General features: G+C 37.2%; 2 protein-coding genes across 3 annotated transcripts; both read left to right on the forward strand.

Annotated features, from left to right (window-relative positions):
* The first annotated feature begins 765 nt into the window (after positions 1 to 765).
* Positions 766 to 4,803, forward strand: nompB (intraflagellar transport protein 88-like protein nompB). Its single transcript, XM_017911814.1, has 14 exons — positions 766 to 903; positions 980 to 1,030; positions 1,122 to 1,297; positions 1,384 to 1,579; positions 1,664 to 1,881; positions 1,977 to 2,208; positions 2,482 to 2,639; positions 2,718 to 2,904; positions 2,976 to 3,162; positions 3,222 to 3,369; positions 3,448 to 3,559; positions 3,633 to 3,993; positions 4,063 to 4,257; positions 4,634 to 4,803. Exons 1-14 carry the CDS (start codon positions 769 to 771, stop codon positions 4,747 to 4,749), a joined length of 2,472 nt encoding a protein of 823 aa, XP_017767303.1. The 5' UTR covers positions 766 to 768; the 3' UTR covers positions 4,750 to 4,803.
* Positions 4,804 to 6,437: 1,634 nt separating this feature from the next.
* LOC108556190 (hexokinase-1) lies at positions 6,438 to 15,110 on the forward strand. 2 transcript variants are annotated; one of them, XM_017912185.1, is made up of 10 exons: positions 6,438 to 6,625; positions 10,565 to 10,668; positions 12,813 to 12,966; positions 13,152 to 13,370; positions 13,701 to 14,020; positions 14,100 to 14,212; positions 14,297 to 14,455; positions 14,534 to 14,673; positions 14,746 to 14,879; positions 14,957 to 15,110. In XM_017912185.1, exons 2-10 carry the CDS (start codon positions 10,585 to 10,587, stop codon positions 15,044 to 15,046), a joined length of 1,413 nt encoding a protein of 470 aa, XP_017767674.1. In that variant the 5' UTR covers positions 6,438 to 6,625; positions 10,565 to 10,584; the 3' UTR covers positions 15,047 to 15,110. The 2 variants fall into 2 exon arrangements, with proteins under 2 accessions (XP_017767674.1, XP_017767666.1); XM_017912177.1 differs by lacking the exon at positions 6,438 to 6,625 and adding an exon at positions 10,204 to 10,348.
* Positions 15,111 to 20,626: the final 5,516 nt, after the last annotated feature.

Raw genomic sequence — 20,626 nt, forward strand, 5'->3', positions numbered from 1 at the left:
ATTGAAACTTATTTATTATCACGTAACACATGTCAAATTCGACTATTTATCAACATTATTATATGGACGAAACAGGTTATTAGGCACTTCTACATAAAATAACCCCGCCTTTTTGGAAACAAAATTAGAATGTAATGTCAAATTGAAAACGAAAAGTTATTAGAATAAATATTTATAATTTAACTATATTGGAAGAGAAAGCTTGTAAAAAATGTTATTTATTGTTAAAATATCGTTTTTACGTGAAGCTTATATAAAACTTCATGGTTTTATAGATCTGTCGACCAAAAAGTGGACGAAGGCCTACATTGCCAACCAATAAATGTTAGATTCTGCTGCAGAATGCAACTGAATGTAAATGCAGTTTAGTATATTTTTATTTCCAAATAACTGTATAATCTAATATCTATTGATAATTATATTGATAATTATAAAACTTGTTATTTAATTAATCATTTATCATAAAATATACTTTATAATATTATAAAAGCAACTAAATTCATTAATACTTCACATATAGATATAACTAGATAAGGTTTGTTTATGGTTTAGCACATGAATCAATTAATCTCTCTTATGACATTTGTTGTACGTTCTTAAAAATGATTTTTGTATGAAAAAAATTGGGAAAAAGTAGTATTAAATATTAAAGTTACCATAGAAGTTATAAAAGTTATTCAGTTATTTTGTCCAAAATATACTTTAATAAATATTTTATATGTAGATTTCTTTTATAAAGAAAAAGGATAGTTTATGAAAATATTAGCAATGACTAATATACATGTTGATGACGATATTTATGATGGATATAATGATTATCCATCAATATACAGCATTAAAGACTTTGAACAAGATGAATTGTTTCAAGAAACACTCAATACAAGTTATACAAAAAGATCAATTGTAAGTAGTAATAAATATATGTATAATATAACCACATAGTTAGATTTAATTAATAAAAATAATTTTAATTATACAGTTCACACCAAAAATTCCAGGAAGTGCTATGCGTTTGGGTACTTCAACTGGAGTAAGTAAAAGCATTATGTTATATTCTATTTTATTTATATTTCATCAGTATTTTATTATATTTTGATAATATGTGAATTCAATGTTTTTAGTTTCATAGAAGTGGTACCGGTGTACCTATGAGACCTACTACTAGTGGGGTTAGACCAATGACTGCTGTTAGAGGAGCAGGTTATACTAGTAGTAATCGTCAAACATTTGATCCTTTAAATATGAGTAGTTCTACCAAAGGACCTGCACCACCTTTAGAAAGTGGAAAGGAAGACACGTAAAATCACAACAATTGAAAATTAAATTAAATTTATTTGTAACAAAATTTAAAAAAACAATATATTTTAATATTTATTCATAAAGGCCTGAAGAAAAAATAAAAATTGCTGAAAGAAAAATTATGGAATTAATAGAAAGTTCAATAGAAGCAGCATATGAAAATAACACAAGAGTTGCTTTAGAGAGAGCTAGAGAAGCTTCTTCAAGAGAAAGAGCTCTTATTAGATTACAAGAACAAGCTGGGCTTAGTGATAATCATAATGTAGATTTAACATTTGCAGTAAGAATTAAGTTTTGTCTTTTAATTGTATTTTGTAACATATACTTGAGATTACACATGTTTTATACGTGTTATATTTTTCAGGTCATTTTTAATTTGGCAATTCAATACACTAACAACAATATGTCTACTGAAGCTATAGCAACTTATCAAGCTATAACAAGAAATAGAATGTTCACTAATAGTGCTAGATTAAAAGTAAACATGGGAAATATATATGTTAAAATGGGACAATTGTCTCAAGCAATTAAAATGTATAGAATGGCATTTGATCAAGCACCAGCAGCTCATAAAGATTTAAGGTAATAAAATGATGTGTTGCAATAAGAAGTTGTTGAGATACTGTATTTTTATGATTGTTATTTATATTAATATTAATTTAGTACATAATTCGCAGAATAAAAATAATGCATAACATTGGAATGCTATTTGTACAAATGGGTCGTTTGGAAGAAGCAGCTAATAGTTTTGAATGGGTCATGAAAGAAAGAGCTGAATTTAAAGCAGGCTTGCATGCTGTTTTATGTCATTTTGCATTATCTCATAGGGATAAAATGAAAAGGTCATTTTTAGAATTATTAGAAGTTCAGCTTAACATAGATCAGGAGGACAGATATAATATAAGTACAGTGAGTTGGGCATGTTTATAAATATCACTATATAAAGTGCTTTTTTGAATATTGCCCACACTCAATAGCTATATAACTACTCATTCTAGCTTTAAATAATATTGGGAAATATATATTTAGAAAAAGCTTATGATTTTATGCACTAACACTGTTGTATAATAATTATATTTATTATTGATATTGTACCCATTGAGCACAGTGTAAATGTACATCACTGACTTTCAATAAAATATTTATTTTAATTTTTTTTAACTTTGCTATTTTGTTTTGTAGGATGATGTTGCTTTTAACATATTGAATGAAATTTTAAAAAACGATGATTTATCTAAGTTAGAAAAGGAATTAAAATCGGAGGCAGAAAGAACTATTCTTTGTGCTGCAAAACTTATAGCACCTGTAATTGAAGATACACTTACTGCTGGTTTCGCTTGGTAAAATTTGAAGCCTATTAAATACATTACATTGAAATAACATCTTTTATTTTTTAATTCCAAACGAATTTTTTAAAGGTGTGTGGATACTATAAAGTCTTCGGTGTATGGTCCATTAGCTGCTGATTTGGAAATAAGTAAAGCTATGGTATTTTTGCATAATCGGGAAACTCAACTGGCTATTGATACCTTGAAGATGTTTGAAAATCGTGAAAGTAAAGCAAACAGTTCAGCTGCGACTATGCTTTCATTTATTTATTTTCTTGTAAGAAATAATACTTATTTTCACTAATTAAGAATAAAACATTGAAAATATAATAATTTTAATATTTTTAGCAAGGGGATTATGATCAAGCAGAAAAATGTGGAGAAATTGCTCGAAATGCAGATAGTTATAATGCAGCTGCTTATGTTAATTTATCAGCATGTGCAATCAGAAAGGGTGAATTAAATATTGCTAAAGAACTTCTTTTATGTGCATTAGATGCGGATGCTAGTCATGTACAAGCTCTGTATAATTTGGGTAATATTATTAACATGAAAATGTAAACTTCAAATTTCTTATAAAATCTCATTTAATAGGATTAGTATATAAAAAACAAGATATGTATGAAGAATCATTAGAATGCTTTTGGAAAGTTCGTAATATCGTTAGACATGATCCACAAATATTATATCAAATTGCTCAGTTATATCAACTTATGAATGATATAGATCAAGCAGCAGAATGGTATTATGAATATTTCTTATATGTATTTTAAATATAATTGATTTCAATATGAATGATTATTCTATAAATTTATGTTAGGTACAATCAATTACTTGGTATAATACCATGTGATCCTGGAGTTTTGCAAAAAGTAGGTGAAATGCATGATGCTGCTGGAGATAAACAACAAGCATATCAGTTCTATAGTGATGTAAATTTCTATGTTGTACATTTGTTTTATTTCATTTTATTGTATAATAATATTAAAATTTGCCTTTATATAGTCTTATAGATTTTTTCCTGCCAATTTTGAAGTAATCGATTGGCTCGGATCATATTTTGTCTCGATGCAAATTGCCGAAAAAGCATTAATTTATTTTAAGAAAGCAGTAGAACTTGCTCCAGAGGAACCAAGATGGCGATTACTAGTAGCTGCCTGTTTAAGGCGAATTGGTCAATTTCATAAAGCTGTTTTAGAGTATCAAGACATTCATAACAAGTTTCCCGAAAATGTTGAATGTCTAAAATTTTTGGTTCGTTTATGTAGCGATCTTGGGTTAAAAGAAGCGCACGTATACGCAGCAGAATTAAAGCGTGCAGAGAAAGCGAAAGAATTGAAAGATAGACAAGGATCGGCAAGACCAGGTGCGCATGTTGTATATTTTTTGATACATAAAGCATAACATTGCGCTAATATTTAATATTTATGTGCAGGTTCGAGAAGAAGTAATAGTGGGACATCGTCACGAACTGGTTCTGGAATGAGTGTACTATCGGATCGTAGGTCAAGTCCTACCTTTAATAGAAGAGAAAATCAAGGTTTAAGTAGTGCCGGTATTACACGGACCAATCGAGTTTCCGCAACAGAAAATATTATGGAAGTGGCATCTGATATGACTGAGCAAACAGGTAGGTAGTATTTATAATAGGAGACATTATAATAAAATAACAAATTTTGTTATTGGTGTATGTGTGTGTGTGTGTGTGTGTCAAACTGAGCATTTACTAAAGCTATTAAAGTCTCAGAAATACGTAGCTTTATTTGAAATGAACATTAATAAGAATGATCTACAGATGATAGTTGAACTACCCTAATGGATTGACTAGATGATAGATGAGTCTACCTATTTTGAACAATCTATTCTTGTACTTTCTATATAGCAATGATTCCTTCTTGTCTTGTATAAGTAATCTGTAGTTTACTATCAAATTTTAAAATAATTTTTAATGAAATATTACACAAAATAATGTTAAATTATAAGTGCGTATAAAATACTTTCTATAGGCACTCCTTATGTTGATCCCATTGGTCCATTACCTATTCGTCCTATGACGTCTGCCGGAAAGAGAGACGATGATTTTGGTGATGAAGAACTCGGTGATGATCTGTTACCAGAATAATGTGAATCTTTACATTTATTACTTTTATAATTTATCTTACTATTTTGACAAACGTAAACACCAGTTAAATTAGAGTGGAAATTTGTCAAAAATCAAGTATAACGTAGAACATTGCACGTGTTTTAATTTTTGTGGCAATTAAATTATACAAGAAATAAATAAAAATAGAAATATAAGTTTACATATTTCTTCATTTGAGTTAATCACGTTCGAGATCAATGATTAAACTGGTATTAAAAATCTCACGCACGTGTTTACCTACTCTTTTAATGTCGTAAACATGAATTTAGAAATTCAGCTATTAACTTGGTCCCTACACGTTTCAAAATCAAGTTTTGATATAAAATTATGTTTTTTTTTAGTTATCATTCCAAAGTGCAAGTTGGTTGTCTATAGGATGGTGCTATACATTATGAAACCATGAGGGTCGGTCAATTGTAACGATCTAAATTTAAACACACTGAACAATTTAACCCTTTGCGGTCGGAGCAGCCCGACAAGCGAGCGTCACTGTGAACTAGAGGTATTGACGCGCGTAATAGAGAAAATATACATTAAAACTTTTTAATAAAATCCAAGAAAAACATTTAGTTATGTTATGTTTATGACACGTTTTATATTTGTGCATGGTATTGTATCGTTCGAAGCAATCACCTATTATCACCGTTTAGCTGAACAAGTAGTACAATAATACTTTGATTCTCTTCTTCCATCTTTGATTTTCCGATTGGAACATACCAGACAGTCTTTACTCCTTCCTGTGTCATCTCATCGAATAATATGTAAAAGGCCGTTCAGTCTTTCTACAGTTCCAGAAATTGAAGGAGTTTTGGGATTAGCGTAACGAAAATCAACTAATTGATCCACCAAGCGACGTACAAATTGCAAATGCATTAATTTTTTTGTATTGTATTTCTTTTGATTTTCTCATTATTTATTTGTTTAGTATACCATGCGTATTTTATCACTCAGAAAGGCAAATGTACGCGAGCTGCTTCATAATACGTCTCTAAACAGCTCTAAACAGAATTGGGCAGCTACTTGCCGACACTCGTCCGCAACGGTAAAAAGACTTGGGAGGCTATTTGCCGACACTCGATCGCAAAGGGTTAATCAAACTCTATTCAGCCTATGTAGTTTAGGAGACGAACGTTATTTTATTACTGCTATATTCAAACTCTATTCAACTGACATAATGTAAATTTGCAAAGATATTCGAAACGTGTCGTTCAGAACTTCCATACATTTAACCAAATTTATATTGCACAACTCTTTATTGCATAATAGTTATACATATATATACTTATTTTTTATGTAGCCATGACTTTTTTCATCCTTTTCCGACAAGTGTATGTTTGAACAAATTTTTATCTGAAAGCAGAGAAGAGATCAGAGAAAAAAGCTATCAGTGCGACTATACGCTTGAGAAATCCCTACTTATATGCTCGTGTTATGCGGTTTGAATCGCGACTACAATATCACGTGGTATCGATGCACGCGATATTCTAGAACATGCGTGTATGCATTCACGCGATACATCACGGACTATCAGCAGCCTGTTTGCGAAAATACAAAAGTGTAATTCACATGTAGTGAGTCGCGTGCGTGAACATGTAAGCACGTGTACGAACACAAAGACGCGCGCACGTAATACGCACCGATATGGTTTTAAAGTTCGAGCAGTGGGGTAAGCGAGGATCTGGAGGCTCGACCAGTTGCTGTTTGGAGACGGAGTATATTTCGCGGTATCCCACTCACGTGCTTGTTCCGAGAAATTTACAGTCATTGACCGATAACTGGATCCAGAAAAGGATAGGAAAGGATCAGAAGCTGGAGCGATCGCGGGAGTCGGCAGTCGTACGTAGAAAGTGTTAAGGTGAGCTTGCGTTTCTGATTTTCCTAGAACAAGGCGCACGCGCTAGTTGGCGGCATCGGGCACATTGATCTTTGACAATGAGAGAGTATGTTTGATTTGTTCAAACAGCTTCGGTGTCATCATAATACCATGTATCGCTTTCGAGTCGATTGATGGTAGATCTATTATTTCTGTAACCGGTTTCAAACGTTCATGTCATTGTCGCAATGGGAAATAATTTACGCGTAAAGACGCGTATTCTAGTGTTTACTAACATTCAGAAATTATTATCGTCATGTTTCTTATATATTCATGCCACACTTTTTTTTTTTTGTTTCGATTATACCTCGATACTCACGATGTCAAATAATGTATCGTACCACGTTACATTCGTCAAATATTACCTATTTTCGATGAACGTTTTATCGTCTAGTTCGATTGTTATCGCGAAAATTAATTTTGCGAAATGGCATGCTGAGAGGAATATAAATTTATCGCGTAACAACGAGTCGATTACATCATCTTTGATGCCTTAGGAATTAAAATCATGTGTTTTATCTTTCGCCGTATTATTGTACATGTATTATGTAGCACTGTTTCATTTTCCTTGCACATGTATGCACAGTGCATCAAACTTCACATGCACATGAAACTTGAGGAATCAACAGAGAAGATTGACAGCTATCTCAAGGAACACGTGTCTACCAACGTGTTGCACTCTACTAACCTCATCTGTACCTACAAAAATGTCTTTAAAAATAACCCATTAATCGCATGGACTTATGATACCGTTGCAAATTTGTCGCGTAATTACAAAATTTGAATTACGTTAATTATGTTATCTGGGTTAGTTGTGTCTTACTCCGATACGGTATCGTTAAAATAGGTAATGATTTTATCCTTTAATAATGGAGAAAAAATTTCGTGATTTAGATTCACCAATCGATATGCTGTTTAAGTTACTAGGTAATAAGTCTCAATGTTTCGAAATGAAAGACGAACTACTGAATTCTCGAGGGAATTTTATTCGATTAAGATTTATTCGATACCTTGGTGATAATGGATACATAATTCACGGAAGCTCTATAATTCAAGCGGTAAAGATCATACATAACCGAAAGGGTAGTCCGTTATCATGTACAGAGAGCGTTCGGTCAAAAGCAGCTCATTGTGTTAGTATTACAGGAAATTGATTACACAAACACTACGCTTTACGATTGTTGTGCACGCAATTCATATGTCGAACCTTCGTGACATTCTACTTACGTCACATTCGTTAATCCGATAGACCGATAGTGAAACGATGGATAAAAAATAACACAAGACAGATCATAAATCGCGATAGGTAATCATAAGATATGTTCATATGCGTGATACCATCGTTCGAAGGTGTCGTTTGAAATGTGACGGTCAACATGATTCTGTAACCAGTGTGCATATTGCACTATGGACTAGAATCATCACGTCAGGTCAAATGACTAAATTATCCTTTTGTCGCTTTGGCTAGTGGCTAAATTATCCAATTGATTTTAATAGAGCTTCGTTCGAAGCAACTTTGCTGACTTGAAGAATATTCTAGTAGTTATTTCGCGACGTCTTCTCTCCCCCTCCGGCGATTGAAAAACCTATCGTGAATAAGCAGACTTAAACGATCATCGATCAAACGAACCAATTCGTCTATCATCAAGGCTCGAAAGGACGGGCGTAATAATCGAGTTTGCGTTTATGCGGTTAGAACGCGAGTTCTGATATTTAAATTAGGCTGTTGGCTGTTCATTTGTAAATTAACATATGCTTTCCCTTCACCCCGTTTTCCCACGTTTCATTTTTTCTTATCTGCAAATAATTATGCTTAACATTGGAAATATTGACAAGAAAATATAGAGGTGAAATAGATGCAGAGATAAATTAAAGAGAATAAGTAGAAAGATAAAAAAATAATACACATCAGTGGTATGTTAGAGACGTGACACGTAGCTCGGCGAATCTTACTTGCCAAACGGGTTCTTCGACTTTTTTCACGTCCTTAGTATTGCTACTGAAACTGGAATTCGATCTTGATTTTTTTAGTGCATCGAATGTCTTATTTATAGAGAATATCTCCAATATATTTCGATGTTTACATAATTCTACGGTTGAGATTTTTAAATCGAATTAATCGTTTCATGTAGCAAGTTCAACGAACAATTCGATTGATCGAAACGATCAATTTATGCACAAGACTGTACTTGCAATACAGGCTGCGCATGCGCAGTGCGTACTTCATATGCGCGTGTATTTATTGTATGCTGACGACGCGACATGTTGCACCAAATAAACGTAGCACACGAAAAGTAAAGCATGGAGAATTTTATCCAAAAATTGCGACCAGTGGTTATGTCATACTTCTCCTTCACCGTGCCGGAGAAATCGGAATATCAGAATATTGACAGGGATGAATTAGTGAACGGTGAACACAAAAGATTTCTTCTCGTTGATGGAATTTCTTCGAATTATGTGACCAATGTCATTTGTCCGTTGGTATTGCAACATGCTGTAAGTTCACATGATTCTTCATTATCTTTTCGACAGTTCATTCGGTTGATATCATCTGTAAGAAGAGTGACACGTGCAAAATGTTTTGGCCATGAATTCACGGCGTATCATGAAATTGTCAGAAAGAATGTACATACGAGTCACAAGTACCCGTATATTTCCTCTTTATCAATCAACATTGAGATAATGTTACGATGTTTGATGGCCTATGGAGCAACTAGCGTCTGGCAATGATATCGGTCTAGTGACCCTGCCCTCTCGTAAGCTTAACTAACGGTGTTTTCTTTGCGGTAGCAACCGCTTTGTTTTTTAGATCGACATTATCGACCGTGCACACTGTATGATTGCTCGTTAACTTTTTTTTCAGATGCACCTGCCATTGTCTTCGCAATGACAAAATTCATCGAATGTAATGTTCACGTGTTATTTGTTATCACTGCAGCCATCATTAACACGTTGATTACCATGGTGGTCGTGAGTCATAGATGGCCGACAGACACCATGATTAGCACAATCGTGTCAATAAAAATGTGCAAAACGCGGAAACAGGCACGTTTGCAGTTTTATAAATGTAATTAATATCAGAATGGGTTAATAGCAATGAGATCACGTACAACATATACGTATCGATAATTTTGTTTTCATGGCGTCATCATATAGTGTAATATATTATCAAGATACGATTCTAAGATGCCATTTCTCCACAGCACTGTAAGCAAATCCAGCAAATTACGCGCAGTAGTCAACGTGTTAATTAATCTAAGCAATGCAATCGTACGATGTAAATCATTAGGTGTATTATACGGTAGGCCGATACGAGGCAAGGGGCGAACATTGGGTTACCAGTTTTTGAAGGCGGGACGATATTATAATTCATGTGACTTGTTTACGTGATCTTATCAAACGTTATAAAATATTGTGGACTTTCAACTTTTCGTTTAATACTGAGTCTGTGTTGTTATCAATTGTGAACGAATGTCGAGGGACAGGGCGGAAGGAGGGAAAATAAATACGCGAGTAATAATAAACGGGGTGATCTCTTTAATTCTTTCTCAGAACGTCTCTCGTGCTCGTGGAGAACCACGCGACGGTTCGTCTTGTCGCGTACACCTTATCATACGTCCAGAAAAATTCATTCACGTTTGTCTCGCAGCGTGACTTCTTTCATTCAAAAAACTTCTATCCGAGGATAACGTTCGCGATAATCAGGTAATTATGGGATTTTCGCGCGTGTGAGTTTTCCAACGGAGCTGTTGCCCGTGAACCTTAAAACGCTCGTTATGTGTCATTACACATCGTTGCAACGTATCGTTGGATCATTGAACTTCCGCGTTATATTATTTTTCTCGTGTTTCACTATCCTAGTCACACGAGTACCGTGGTTCTACAGTGCTATATCGTATCACGATTTTTCTTATTTTTTAGAGAAAGAAGATCTTCCAGACATGGCCGTACCCACGGAACATGCTGTTAATGAGGCTATACAGGTACTACCGTTGGTACTTTCGGATGGCATAAGACAACGGAAGGTAAGCGAAGACGAAACGTTTATACTAGTTGTTTTGACATCCAATACGACATTCCGCGTGGTTATTTAAGCGATTCTTCTCTTGGCCAAGTGAACTTTGTGAGAAAGAGGGGAAACTTGGGAGACCCATCATAATCGCGCGCGCGATCATAAGAATGACGCTGAACGAAGTAACGCCAAGTTATAGAAAATGATTCAAACACTTACCACGGTTATTGCTTACAAATGTTATTTGATCGCGTAACCATTCCAAGAATTTGTCGAGCGGAACGTCATCGGAGAGCTAAATAATATCCAAGCATTATACATATTTTTTTTCCCTGCTAGGTCTGTTCGCTTTCTGTATAATTGATCGATATCCGACCGATCAATGTCAACCAGATTGAATCATTCCCGATGCGAGAAATGGCGAACACCGAGTCTTTAACCTAGCGACATTCTCGTTAAGAGTTTACTGACACGGATCGATCCTGTACACATACTTTCACTTTTGCTCACGCTGATCTCTGTAGCAATGCTTACCAAGTGCAATTTATTCTGTCTGGTATATGCACCTTTCTTGAACATGTACAATTAGTTACGTAAGCCGTTCGTCGTTTGTATAGAAATCGTTTAATTCGCCGTGATATCTATGCTGTATCTCAATGAGAATTCAAGGGTATCTTCCTTCCGCGAAGCCTGATAAAAATTCAAAGGCGGGAAGGGAAAGCAGTACTTTTCCTTATAAACAATAGAACTAGACGTACGAGCAGTTTCGATAAAACTGAATTCGACGGGTTGTCACGCGTTTAGTCGCAAGCCAGTCGTAAATCATGCGCTTATCGTAGTCTCTGCCATAAGTTTATCGTGAGCAATTTTTATTAACTGAAAGTTCACGATTTTCAAATAAGTTATCGACGAAGATATGCCGTTTCGCGTGGCGATAGAGCAAATGGTAAACGAATAATTAATGGCCTCATTGTTTCGCTTTAACAATTAATTGCCAGCTTAAAAGTATCGAAGTTTTCATTCTTTCCTCGTTTCAATGGGATTTCGTGACAATCGATAATGCAAATAACGCATGTGTACGTACGACGAATGTTCGCGCAGAGAATGTTACACTGATAGATACAGAGGCAAGTCACCCACACGCTCTTTTTGCATTTGATTAAAGTAGACCGCACAATGTCACCGTCAATTTCTGTTTACCCTCGTTTCACCTCGACTGCCGACTTGGGTTCTTTTCCTGATCTTTTCGAATCGATACAGAACAGATAAGCGTCACGAGAACAGGACACGGCAATAATTTCATCTATTGCTATCGTCGGCTCTTGCACTGACAATTCAATCCATGAAACAAGCAATAAATTTCTTTCCACTTAAACTGTCATGTAGCTTAATACCTTTTGTCGCGTGCAACGTCGGAGACTGTTTACGTGCAAGAACAAAATAGTTGCCGGCTATTTTTTCTTCTCATAGCGACGAGCTTACTTCGTGTAACAAGATGGTATTACGCGATCGGCATATTTTGTCTTGTCTTTCACCCGCCGATTTAATATCGATTTCCAGAATTTTTACGTTTCGCTTTAGCGGTGATGTTTGCGTGAATGCAACCGGTTTACCTTCGAGGAAGTGAAATATTAGTATTATCCTGATCGTAAAAATTCTGTTTTCGACGTTGGACTTGCGTAGTACGTACGTCGAACTCCAAACTAGATAGAAAAATAGTCGGGAAGTCACTGAGAACAGGAAGAGAAAAAAAGAGTCATAGAAACGATTCATATAGTATGCTTATTCGTCGTCACCTTTCTTACATAAACTCGAACATAAAAAAATGTTTTGTCGGACGTGCAAGAGATCGTAATGTTCGATTAGAAATTCCTTTGGCTAGTTATCTATTGTCGCGAATTTAATCTTTTTTTTTTTATCGCGATCAGCGATCTAGCGTGATCGCGGTATCCGCCTCTGGTTTGTTTATTAGAATGCCATTGGAGATCACGTAACAGAGAGTATAACAGACACGAAAATTCCTTTTAACGTTTGTCAGAGGATTATTAAGATTTATGACTGGTGGAAAATTTTCCGACCACATTGTCTCGATCAGATGCTTATATTTACTATCACATGTATGATACGATGATATAGTTCAATGTATGTTATTTGTAGATCCAGCAGAAATTGGCACAACTACAATTTTCGGCCTCTACTATAAGGAAGATACAGGATGTTTTCATCTCGGAAATGAATAGAGGAATTCATCAACAGCCATCGTCGCTGCAGATGGAGAACACTTACGTGCCGGAACTTCTCGATGGAACAGGTTGTTAAAACAGTTACTTTTACAATACCATTAGTGATAAGTATTACACCGCGATATGTGACTGATAAAAGTCGTTGCAATCGTGTGACGTCTCTAAAGATATTAAATGTAACGTATACATGCTGAAAAATTGTAGTAGTTATTTTTATATAGTGCTAAGGAATCTATTTCTGTGTAATTTTTAGAAGAAGGCTTATATTTGGCGTTGGATTTGGGAGGCACAAATTTCCGATTGATTCTTTTGGAACTGGCCCATGGCACACCTATACGCGAAGAAGTGAAGAAATACCACATTAGCTTTGCTTTGAGAGTAGGCTCAGGGATTCATCTGTTTGATTATATAGCAGAATGCGTCAGCGATTTCGTCATTGCACAAGGTCTTCAGGATGTAGAGCTTCCCCTTGGTAAATTGGAATCAATGTACATAACGTTTGAGGCGTCGAGAGAATCACGTGTGAGACTTTTAATTGCCAAGTCTGTGCTCTGTGGTTTCCCACAGATAATTACCGATGATTCTGGAATAATAGTAATTGCTTCAAAAATTCTATTTGAGCATGACAATCTCATGTTTTCAAGCACTCTGTAGTGTTATCTTTCAAGTATTATGTTTTACATTGATTTTGCGAATTCAAGTGGTCGATACTCGTCGTTGATTAAAGGAAGATTATCTTGATCTCAAACGTGATATTTCTTAAAACAGACGACGTGGTTAAATGGAATTCCTTATCTTTTAGGATTTACCTTCTCCTTCCCGATGATTCAACATTCGCTGGATACTGGGATATTAGTGACTTGGACTAAAACATTCAATTGTCCCGACGTTGTCAACAAGGATGTCGTTAGACTGCTTCGTGAAGCTTTGGATCGTCGAGGAGACATAAAGGTGAAAATCGTAGCAATTTTGAACGATACCACAGGAACATTGATGCAAGGATCAACCTTAGACCCGGATACTGCAATTGGACTTATATTAGGCACTGGTAGCAACGCTTGTTATCTTGAACGAGCTGACAGAGTCAAGCACTGGGAGACTGAGAGACACGGAGAACGTGAAGTGATTGTCTTTTCATGATTTGTTTTGATATAGAACAAATATTGATTCCTAGCTATACAGTTGTTCTCTATTATTGAAGGTCATTATCGATATCGAGTGGGGTGCATTTGGAGATAACGGTGTTCTAGATTTCATAAAGACAGATTATGATCGCGAAAACGATGCGAATTCGCTTATGGTAAATTCATTTACGTGAGTATCAATTCTCCTAAATGCGAAAAGTAAAAATTTTTTCTGTTGATAAATTTATTGAATCGTAATTTTTCAAATTATCAGGTTCGAGAAATATATTAGTGGAGAATACCTGGGTGAGATAGTGCGAGTGGTGCTCGCAAAATTAACCAAAGAAGGTCTTCTATTCACAGAGGACCATACAACTGGATCTCTTTTAGTTCCGGGCAATCTCACCAGTGATTTAGTATCTGATATTGAGCGGTATGCTAGCAATTAGACGACCATTATAACATATTTTTCTTGTTAGAACTTTTAATATCGATAAATATTGAAATCTAGAGACTCTGTGGACGGTGGTGATAGGAATACGAAAGAAATTCTAATGAAATTCGGTATCGTTCCGGACGAAGAGGATGTTAAAGTTGTACAGTATGTTTGTGAATTACTGTCTAATCGTGCGGCCCTTCTTGTTTCGTCATGTAAGTTCTTGGATGGAAAAATTAGTTGGTAAATAAGTAATATTATATCGTTAATTAAATTAATTGGTTTAGGTTTAGCAGTTTTGTTAAAACGAATAGACAAGGATCACGTCACAATTGCTGTAGATGGATCTCTCTACAAGCATCATCCTCGACTAGAAATATGGATGAAACAGTATATTTCATTGTTAGCTCCTGATCATAAAGTATGCGTTTACAAATGTTTTTGGTTCTTTTACGTTTCTTTTACGAGATTAATTAATCGAGTAATCCAATTGTACAGTTTAAGATGATTCATGCCGAAGATGGAAGTGGAAAAGGTGCTGCACTTACTGCTGCAATTGCACGAAGGCTGCAGAAAAGATTAAACTAGTACTAGCTGAAAATTTCAAATATATTGTCGTACTGATCGACATTTAGCCTTTTATGAAGTTTTAGAATTCGATAATTTTTATCGGAGGTATTATATAACTCGACGTTAAACCGTTGCGAAAGTTATACAATATAGAGGCGTACAAAACAATGAAGCGTGGTATGTGTGAATGTAATTTTGTTCCGTGTGGTCGTCCGGTTTTTTGTACTAGCAGAACGAGATTGTTATAATAAAAGTTGAAGTAAAAATCAAATAGTCGTGAAGTTATTTTATCTTGTTATGTAGCTTCAGTTTTGAAATTAGGCGGAACTCTGTTTGAAACCGCGGAAATCAAAGAGACAGTAATAGACAGAAAGTATTGGACAAGAACGGTAAAACAAAAAAAAAAAAAGACAGAGTTTTATGTTCACTGATTTAGCTTTTGTTAAATAATTAATAGAATAGCTATAGGCACGTCGATTACTGCTCGACTTACTGTAACTTAGTCTATTGATCTTGTTGCTAGGTGATCTGAGCGCGGTTCTTTCAAACTACGTGATGTTTGATGGTAATGCCATCAGATGGCGGCACATACGCGGTCGTCAAAAAGTGACAGCTCGAACTGTCAGCGGTATGCATACCGCCGCGTTTCTGCTGCAAATAAGTACTTTATAACGGATCGAAACGACGGCTAAACCTCTTCGTGGAGTCTTTCGATGTTCTAAAAGTCGAAACGGTTGACGAAAGAAGGATTAACGGTGTAAAACGCGAGACAGTGCGCGAAACGGTGGGTGTGCACGCAAAAGAGAACGGCTTGCCGGCTCGGCCAGTCTACTGGAAGATTCCATTGTGAGTGGGCTTTCAAAAAGTTTTATCTGCAAAAATCCAGTGTTTTCGTGCGTTCCGTCGTTCGCCCGTAGATGAAAGTCGAATGTCAGGTATTTTAGCTTTATCTCTACATACAGTACTCGCGGACATCGAGGGTTAATCGTTTTTCATGAAATACAGCCTATTAGAAAGGTTGAGGTTACAGCGGCCGCTGGGTTCAGCTGGGCTCTCAGCTGATGAACGGACGCACCGACCGGTTTACCGTGTTTCTTTTAAAAACTGTAATCCCTTTCCTTTGCCTTCGTTTCTCGTTCAAATTACCTCTTGCCAACGCGATAACTCCTCGGGAGCTTTGCTTAACTCAAATAGACGTAGTTTTCTTACGATACCGAGAGGTGCTTCGATCCTATCCTGTAACCTCTTTTACCTTTAATCGTGACAGTCCGGGAGAACCTTTTATTTCTCTCGATCGTTCAGTTCATCTCGTTCTTCGTATACAACTTGTCAGTGAATCGAAAAATTCGTAGCTGTCGTCCGGTATACCGTCACGGACATTCCGATGGGCATTCTGTTAGGTGGATGTTAATGGTGGAATTATACATGTTTCGGTATATATTTTTTTCAAGTGTACATTAAAACCGGGAGTGATGAATGAAAGGTTCGGTAAACAGACAGGAATCGATCGTTGGAGTAAGTGAACGATACGAGTCGTTCGTATCGAACTCGGATAATGCCACGATTCATCGAATTCGAAATCTGTCGGATCTAAGGTGCGATCGATATCGATAGGAACGTTAACACGACGCTTCCGAAGGGAAACGCGTTTCCCGTGCAGTGGTAAAGACGAATGTCGTTGAACTGTCAGTCGGTCGGGGTACTTTCGATCACCTGTAAAGCGACCGATGACCGCGTTTTCGCAGTGTCGGCGGGTCTCTCGTTCGAAAGAAACTCGCCGGTGTGTCGTTGTGTGCGTGTGGCGTTAAAAAAATGAACAAACGTAAGTGTGTTGGCGCGTGCGGAATATACAAAAGCGCGTTAAATCACGGATGAAAACGACGCGCGGCATGACACCGTTATTGCTTGCAAATTGACTCGGTTTTCCGTGAAGCTCCGTCGAGGTCACCGCGCCCGGCTGCAGCTGAGCTCCCAGCTGACGAATGGAGGCTGCGACCGGTTCGCCATGTTCCTTCTTTTTTTTTTTAAAGGCCACCTCCTTCTTTTTCCCTTTAAATCGCCTTTCACGTGCTCCGCGACCCTCCTCGCTGTCCTCTCTTCTCCTCCTTCGCCTCCTTCTCCTTCCCCATCGCCGCCTCCTCCTATCCCGGCTTCTTCTGCACCGTTTCCTCCTAGAAAATCGTATTGTTCGTGGTGTACGTCGTGCGCACCCGAGAACGCTCGACTTCGCCGAACCAGTTCCGAACCGTTTCTTTTGTGCGTCTCTTCTTCGCGGCACGTTCAACCCGCGCGCTCTCCGCGCACCACGATACTGGTCTGGTGTCTCAAGGTGACACGACACGGTGCAACGCGCGCGCCATTTTTTCAGGGTGCACAGCGTTACTTCTGAAAACCGTATTTCGAGGATCGCGCGTCCCTGCGCGTCACTGCTGCCGCGGTCAGCCGGTGTCGTACACGGCAACGAACTCGCTTCTGACAATTACACCGGTCTACGTCGGTCCTTCAGAAATAGTGATTTCTCTCTCTCTCTCTCTCTCCGAAACGATAATGAATAAGTGTCTTTCGTTCCTCGCGCTCCGATCTAAATTTCATCGTCATTCATCGAAGTAAGTCTCTTTTTCATCTGAAATATTATCACGCCGGCCGACGATGAATTATTCGCGAAGAAAGTTTCACACAGTGCTCGAGCAGTACCGAAGCAATGGCATATAATATAGAAAAGGTGGAAGGAGAAATGGGAAAAAAGAAAGGGGAAAAGAGAAGAAGATCGCGCAAGTAGAGGATCGCGGTTTGCAAATGTTGACTCGCGTTGCGCGAGCTATACAGGGCCGTAATTTATCAGTGGGCGCGCGTGGACCTTCCTCGCGTATAATATGCATCGCTATTTAAAAGCAATCGGGTCTCGCGTGCTCGGTACGCCGCGTGAGTCACCTGGCTGCGAACTCTGCCTCGCTGCTTCTTATTGTGCCCGATCGGCTAATGAAGCAACAGTGGCACGCGGCCGTTACCGTTTTTATCCGCCAATCCCTGTATATAATAAAATTCTCATTTACAAAGCGTGGCGGGGTCACGGGATCGCACGGCAGCGCGTTTATCGTTTTAAACCGATTGCACGACGAGCCGGTTAATTGCGAGCGTTGTAGTGGGTCCGATAATGCCGAGCTCGTGGAACAATACGACGATAATTGGTGGTAAACTGTAATGTAATTACGCGAAGCTGCTGCACACCGCTCGAAATAATTAAAGGATCACCTGTTCAAACGCTGTTCAATAACGAATATACGAAATTCATTTATCCTGGCGTATTTGCTTCGATCTCGAGAATCTTTCTGTCGCGTTCTTTGTGCCTTTTGTTTTATCCTCGAAATCGCTTCCGGTTTTTCGCGTCGTCTCGCGTGGACCAGTAGAAATTACCATTACACCGTTTCGTTCAGCACCGGGTATAGTCGAACCTCGGTAACTCGAGCCTCAAGGGAAAATGTATAAAATATTCGAGTCATGGAAGTTTCGACTTACCGAGGTTTTCGAGTGGGAGTAAACGAGGTCTAATCAACGGAAATTCGCTGGAAAAATCTTTGTGGGAAAAGGAATATTTTTTAACTCCAACGGTGAATCTATTGCGATCGGTTAAATGACCGGCATGTGAAAAAATAAAAGAAGGTATCTGAAAAAATGCGAAAGGAAAAATATTAAAAGAATATAAGAAAAATAAGGAAATATTATAACGTCGAGTACGGAATTTTTAGGTTAGGTCGCGGTAGGTTTAGTGTTAAATAAAGATTTGGAGAGTGGAAAAAATTCAATTTTAAACGCTGTTGTTTATCATAGATAGATTATATATGTATTCTCCAAAGAAATGTGTCGATTTAGATTGATATATGGAAAATGGCGGAAATATTTTTCGAGCCAAATTTTGTAGGATTAAATTTTAATCCGAGTTAAAGTCCTATCGTCTCTATGTGCACGGGAACAAGTAAAATGGCAGCTTTTCGTTTATCGTTTATTCGGTTATTGAAGGGTTGTGAGCACTTGGTACACATTACTCGTAAGCCGAATTTAGCACGATAGCAGATGATAAAATGTAACGTGCATATACAATATAACACATCGGGACACAAATAAAAATTGGAATGATAATAATTTTTAATTGCAATTGCTCTCTAAAGCGAAGATTTTGCATGAAAATACGGGTTTTCGAGTTGCACGGGTTCAAATATTTTCCATCTTCTTTTTTACCGCGGAACACTATCGTTTATAGCATTATCTCGACGATGGGACCGAATCAGGCAGATTCGGCGGGAATTCGGGTTAGCGAAAAAATGGAAAAGCTTTGGTCCGTTGGAATTGCGGTTCTCTACAAATCTAATGACACGAAATTGCAAGCCTGCCATCGCGGGCACGCGATTTCGTTGCATTGTCGCGTGGCTGTCGCTTCTGGCGCTGCCGGTTCCCTCGGAAATAGCGCTCTCGGTGTACAATGGACATTTGTCGAAATTCAATCGATCGAATTCATCGATTCGACGCGGATAGTCACGCTGTCGGTATTTAGTAACGCAGGAAATCGTGGAAAAAAGTGGGCGGCAGGGAGCGGGGCCGAATTGTTCTCCGGGCCGAGTTTTGCTTCGGGACAATACGTTTGTCCAGCAGAGCTGATTGCATTTTATTCGCGAGAAAGTTTTTGTCGCTCGCGATCGTCTTTATTTCCATCTTTACCTCGTCCTAAGTTTGCACGCACACCGGCTGATCTCGTGGTTCTTAGGTTCACGGGTCGAACACGAATTTTCCGCTTCGAATTTCCATTTTGGACACTCGCAGCAACGCAATGACGTCGGTACGTGTATCGAAGTCCACGGACTATTTTAAGCTAACGCGCTAAGCAAAATGTAAATAATTGCAATAACGCGATTAGGAGCATTTAACGACGGGACATGAAAAATAGAAGTGTATAGATTAATTAGATTTTCTTGGAGCACTTTGAGTGGGGAAAAGGATCGCAGTTTCGCGAGCTTTCCATTTCCACGGCTAACTACGCGAGTTGCACTCGCCAAGTCTCGTGCGTATATACAGGGTGTCCCACTCGAAGCTTCGCAGTGAATTATTTCTCGAGTTATAACTCGTTTTGACAAATAATATCGATGTAATCGAATACGTGATGGAATAAATAAATATTTAAAAATGTGAAGCGAAACTTCAATCTCTGGTCTTTAATAACGAGCCACGATTACAAACCGATTTTACGTAATCGAGTAAATGGGTATTTAAAAATGTGGAGCGTGACTCGAAATTTTTGTATCAACAGGATTAATATTGAGTTATAGTCGTCAAAATTATTAGACAATTTAATTTCTAGTTTTTAATAATGAACTACGATTACGAACTGATTTTACGTAATCGTGTAAATAATTAAAAATATAGAGGGTGATTCGAAATTTTCGTATCAACCGGATTAAGATTGAGTTATAGGCGTTAAAATTATTACACAATTTAATTTCTAGTATTTAATAATGAACCACGATTACGAACCGATTTTACGTAATCGTGTAAGTAAGTAATTAAAAGTATAGAGGGTGATTCGAAATTTTTGTATCAATCGGATTA

This window comes from Eufriesea mexicana, unplaced genomic scaffold, assembly GCF_001483705.2.
Source record: "Eufriesea mexicana isolate 0111107269 unplaced genomic scaffold, ASM148370v2 scaffold474474858, whole genome shotgun sequence".
Taxonomy (NCBI): Eukaryota; Metazoa; Arthropoda; class Insecta; order Hymenoptera; family Apidae; genus Eufriesea; species Eufriesea mexicana.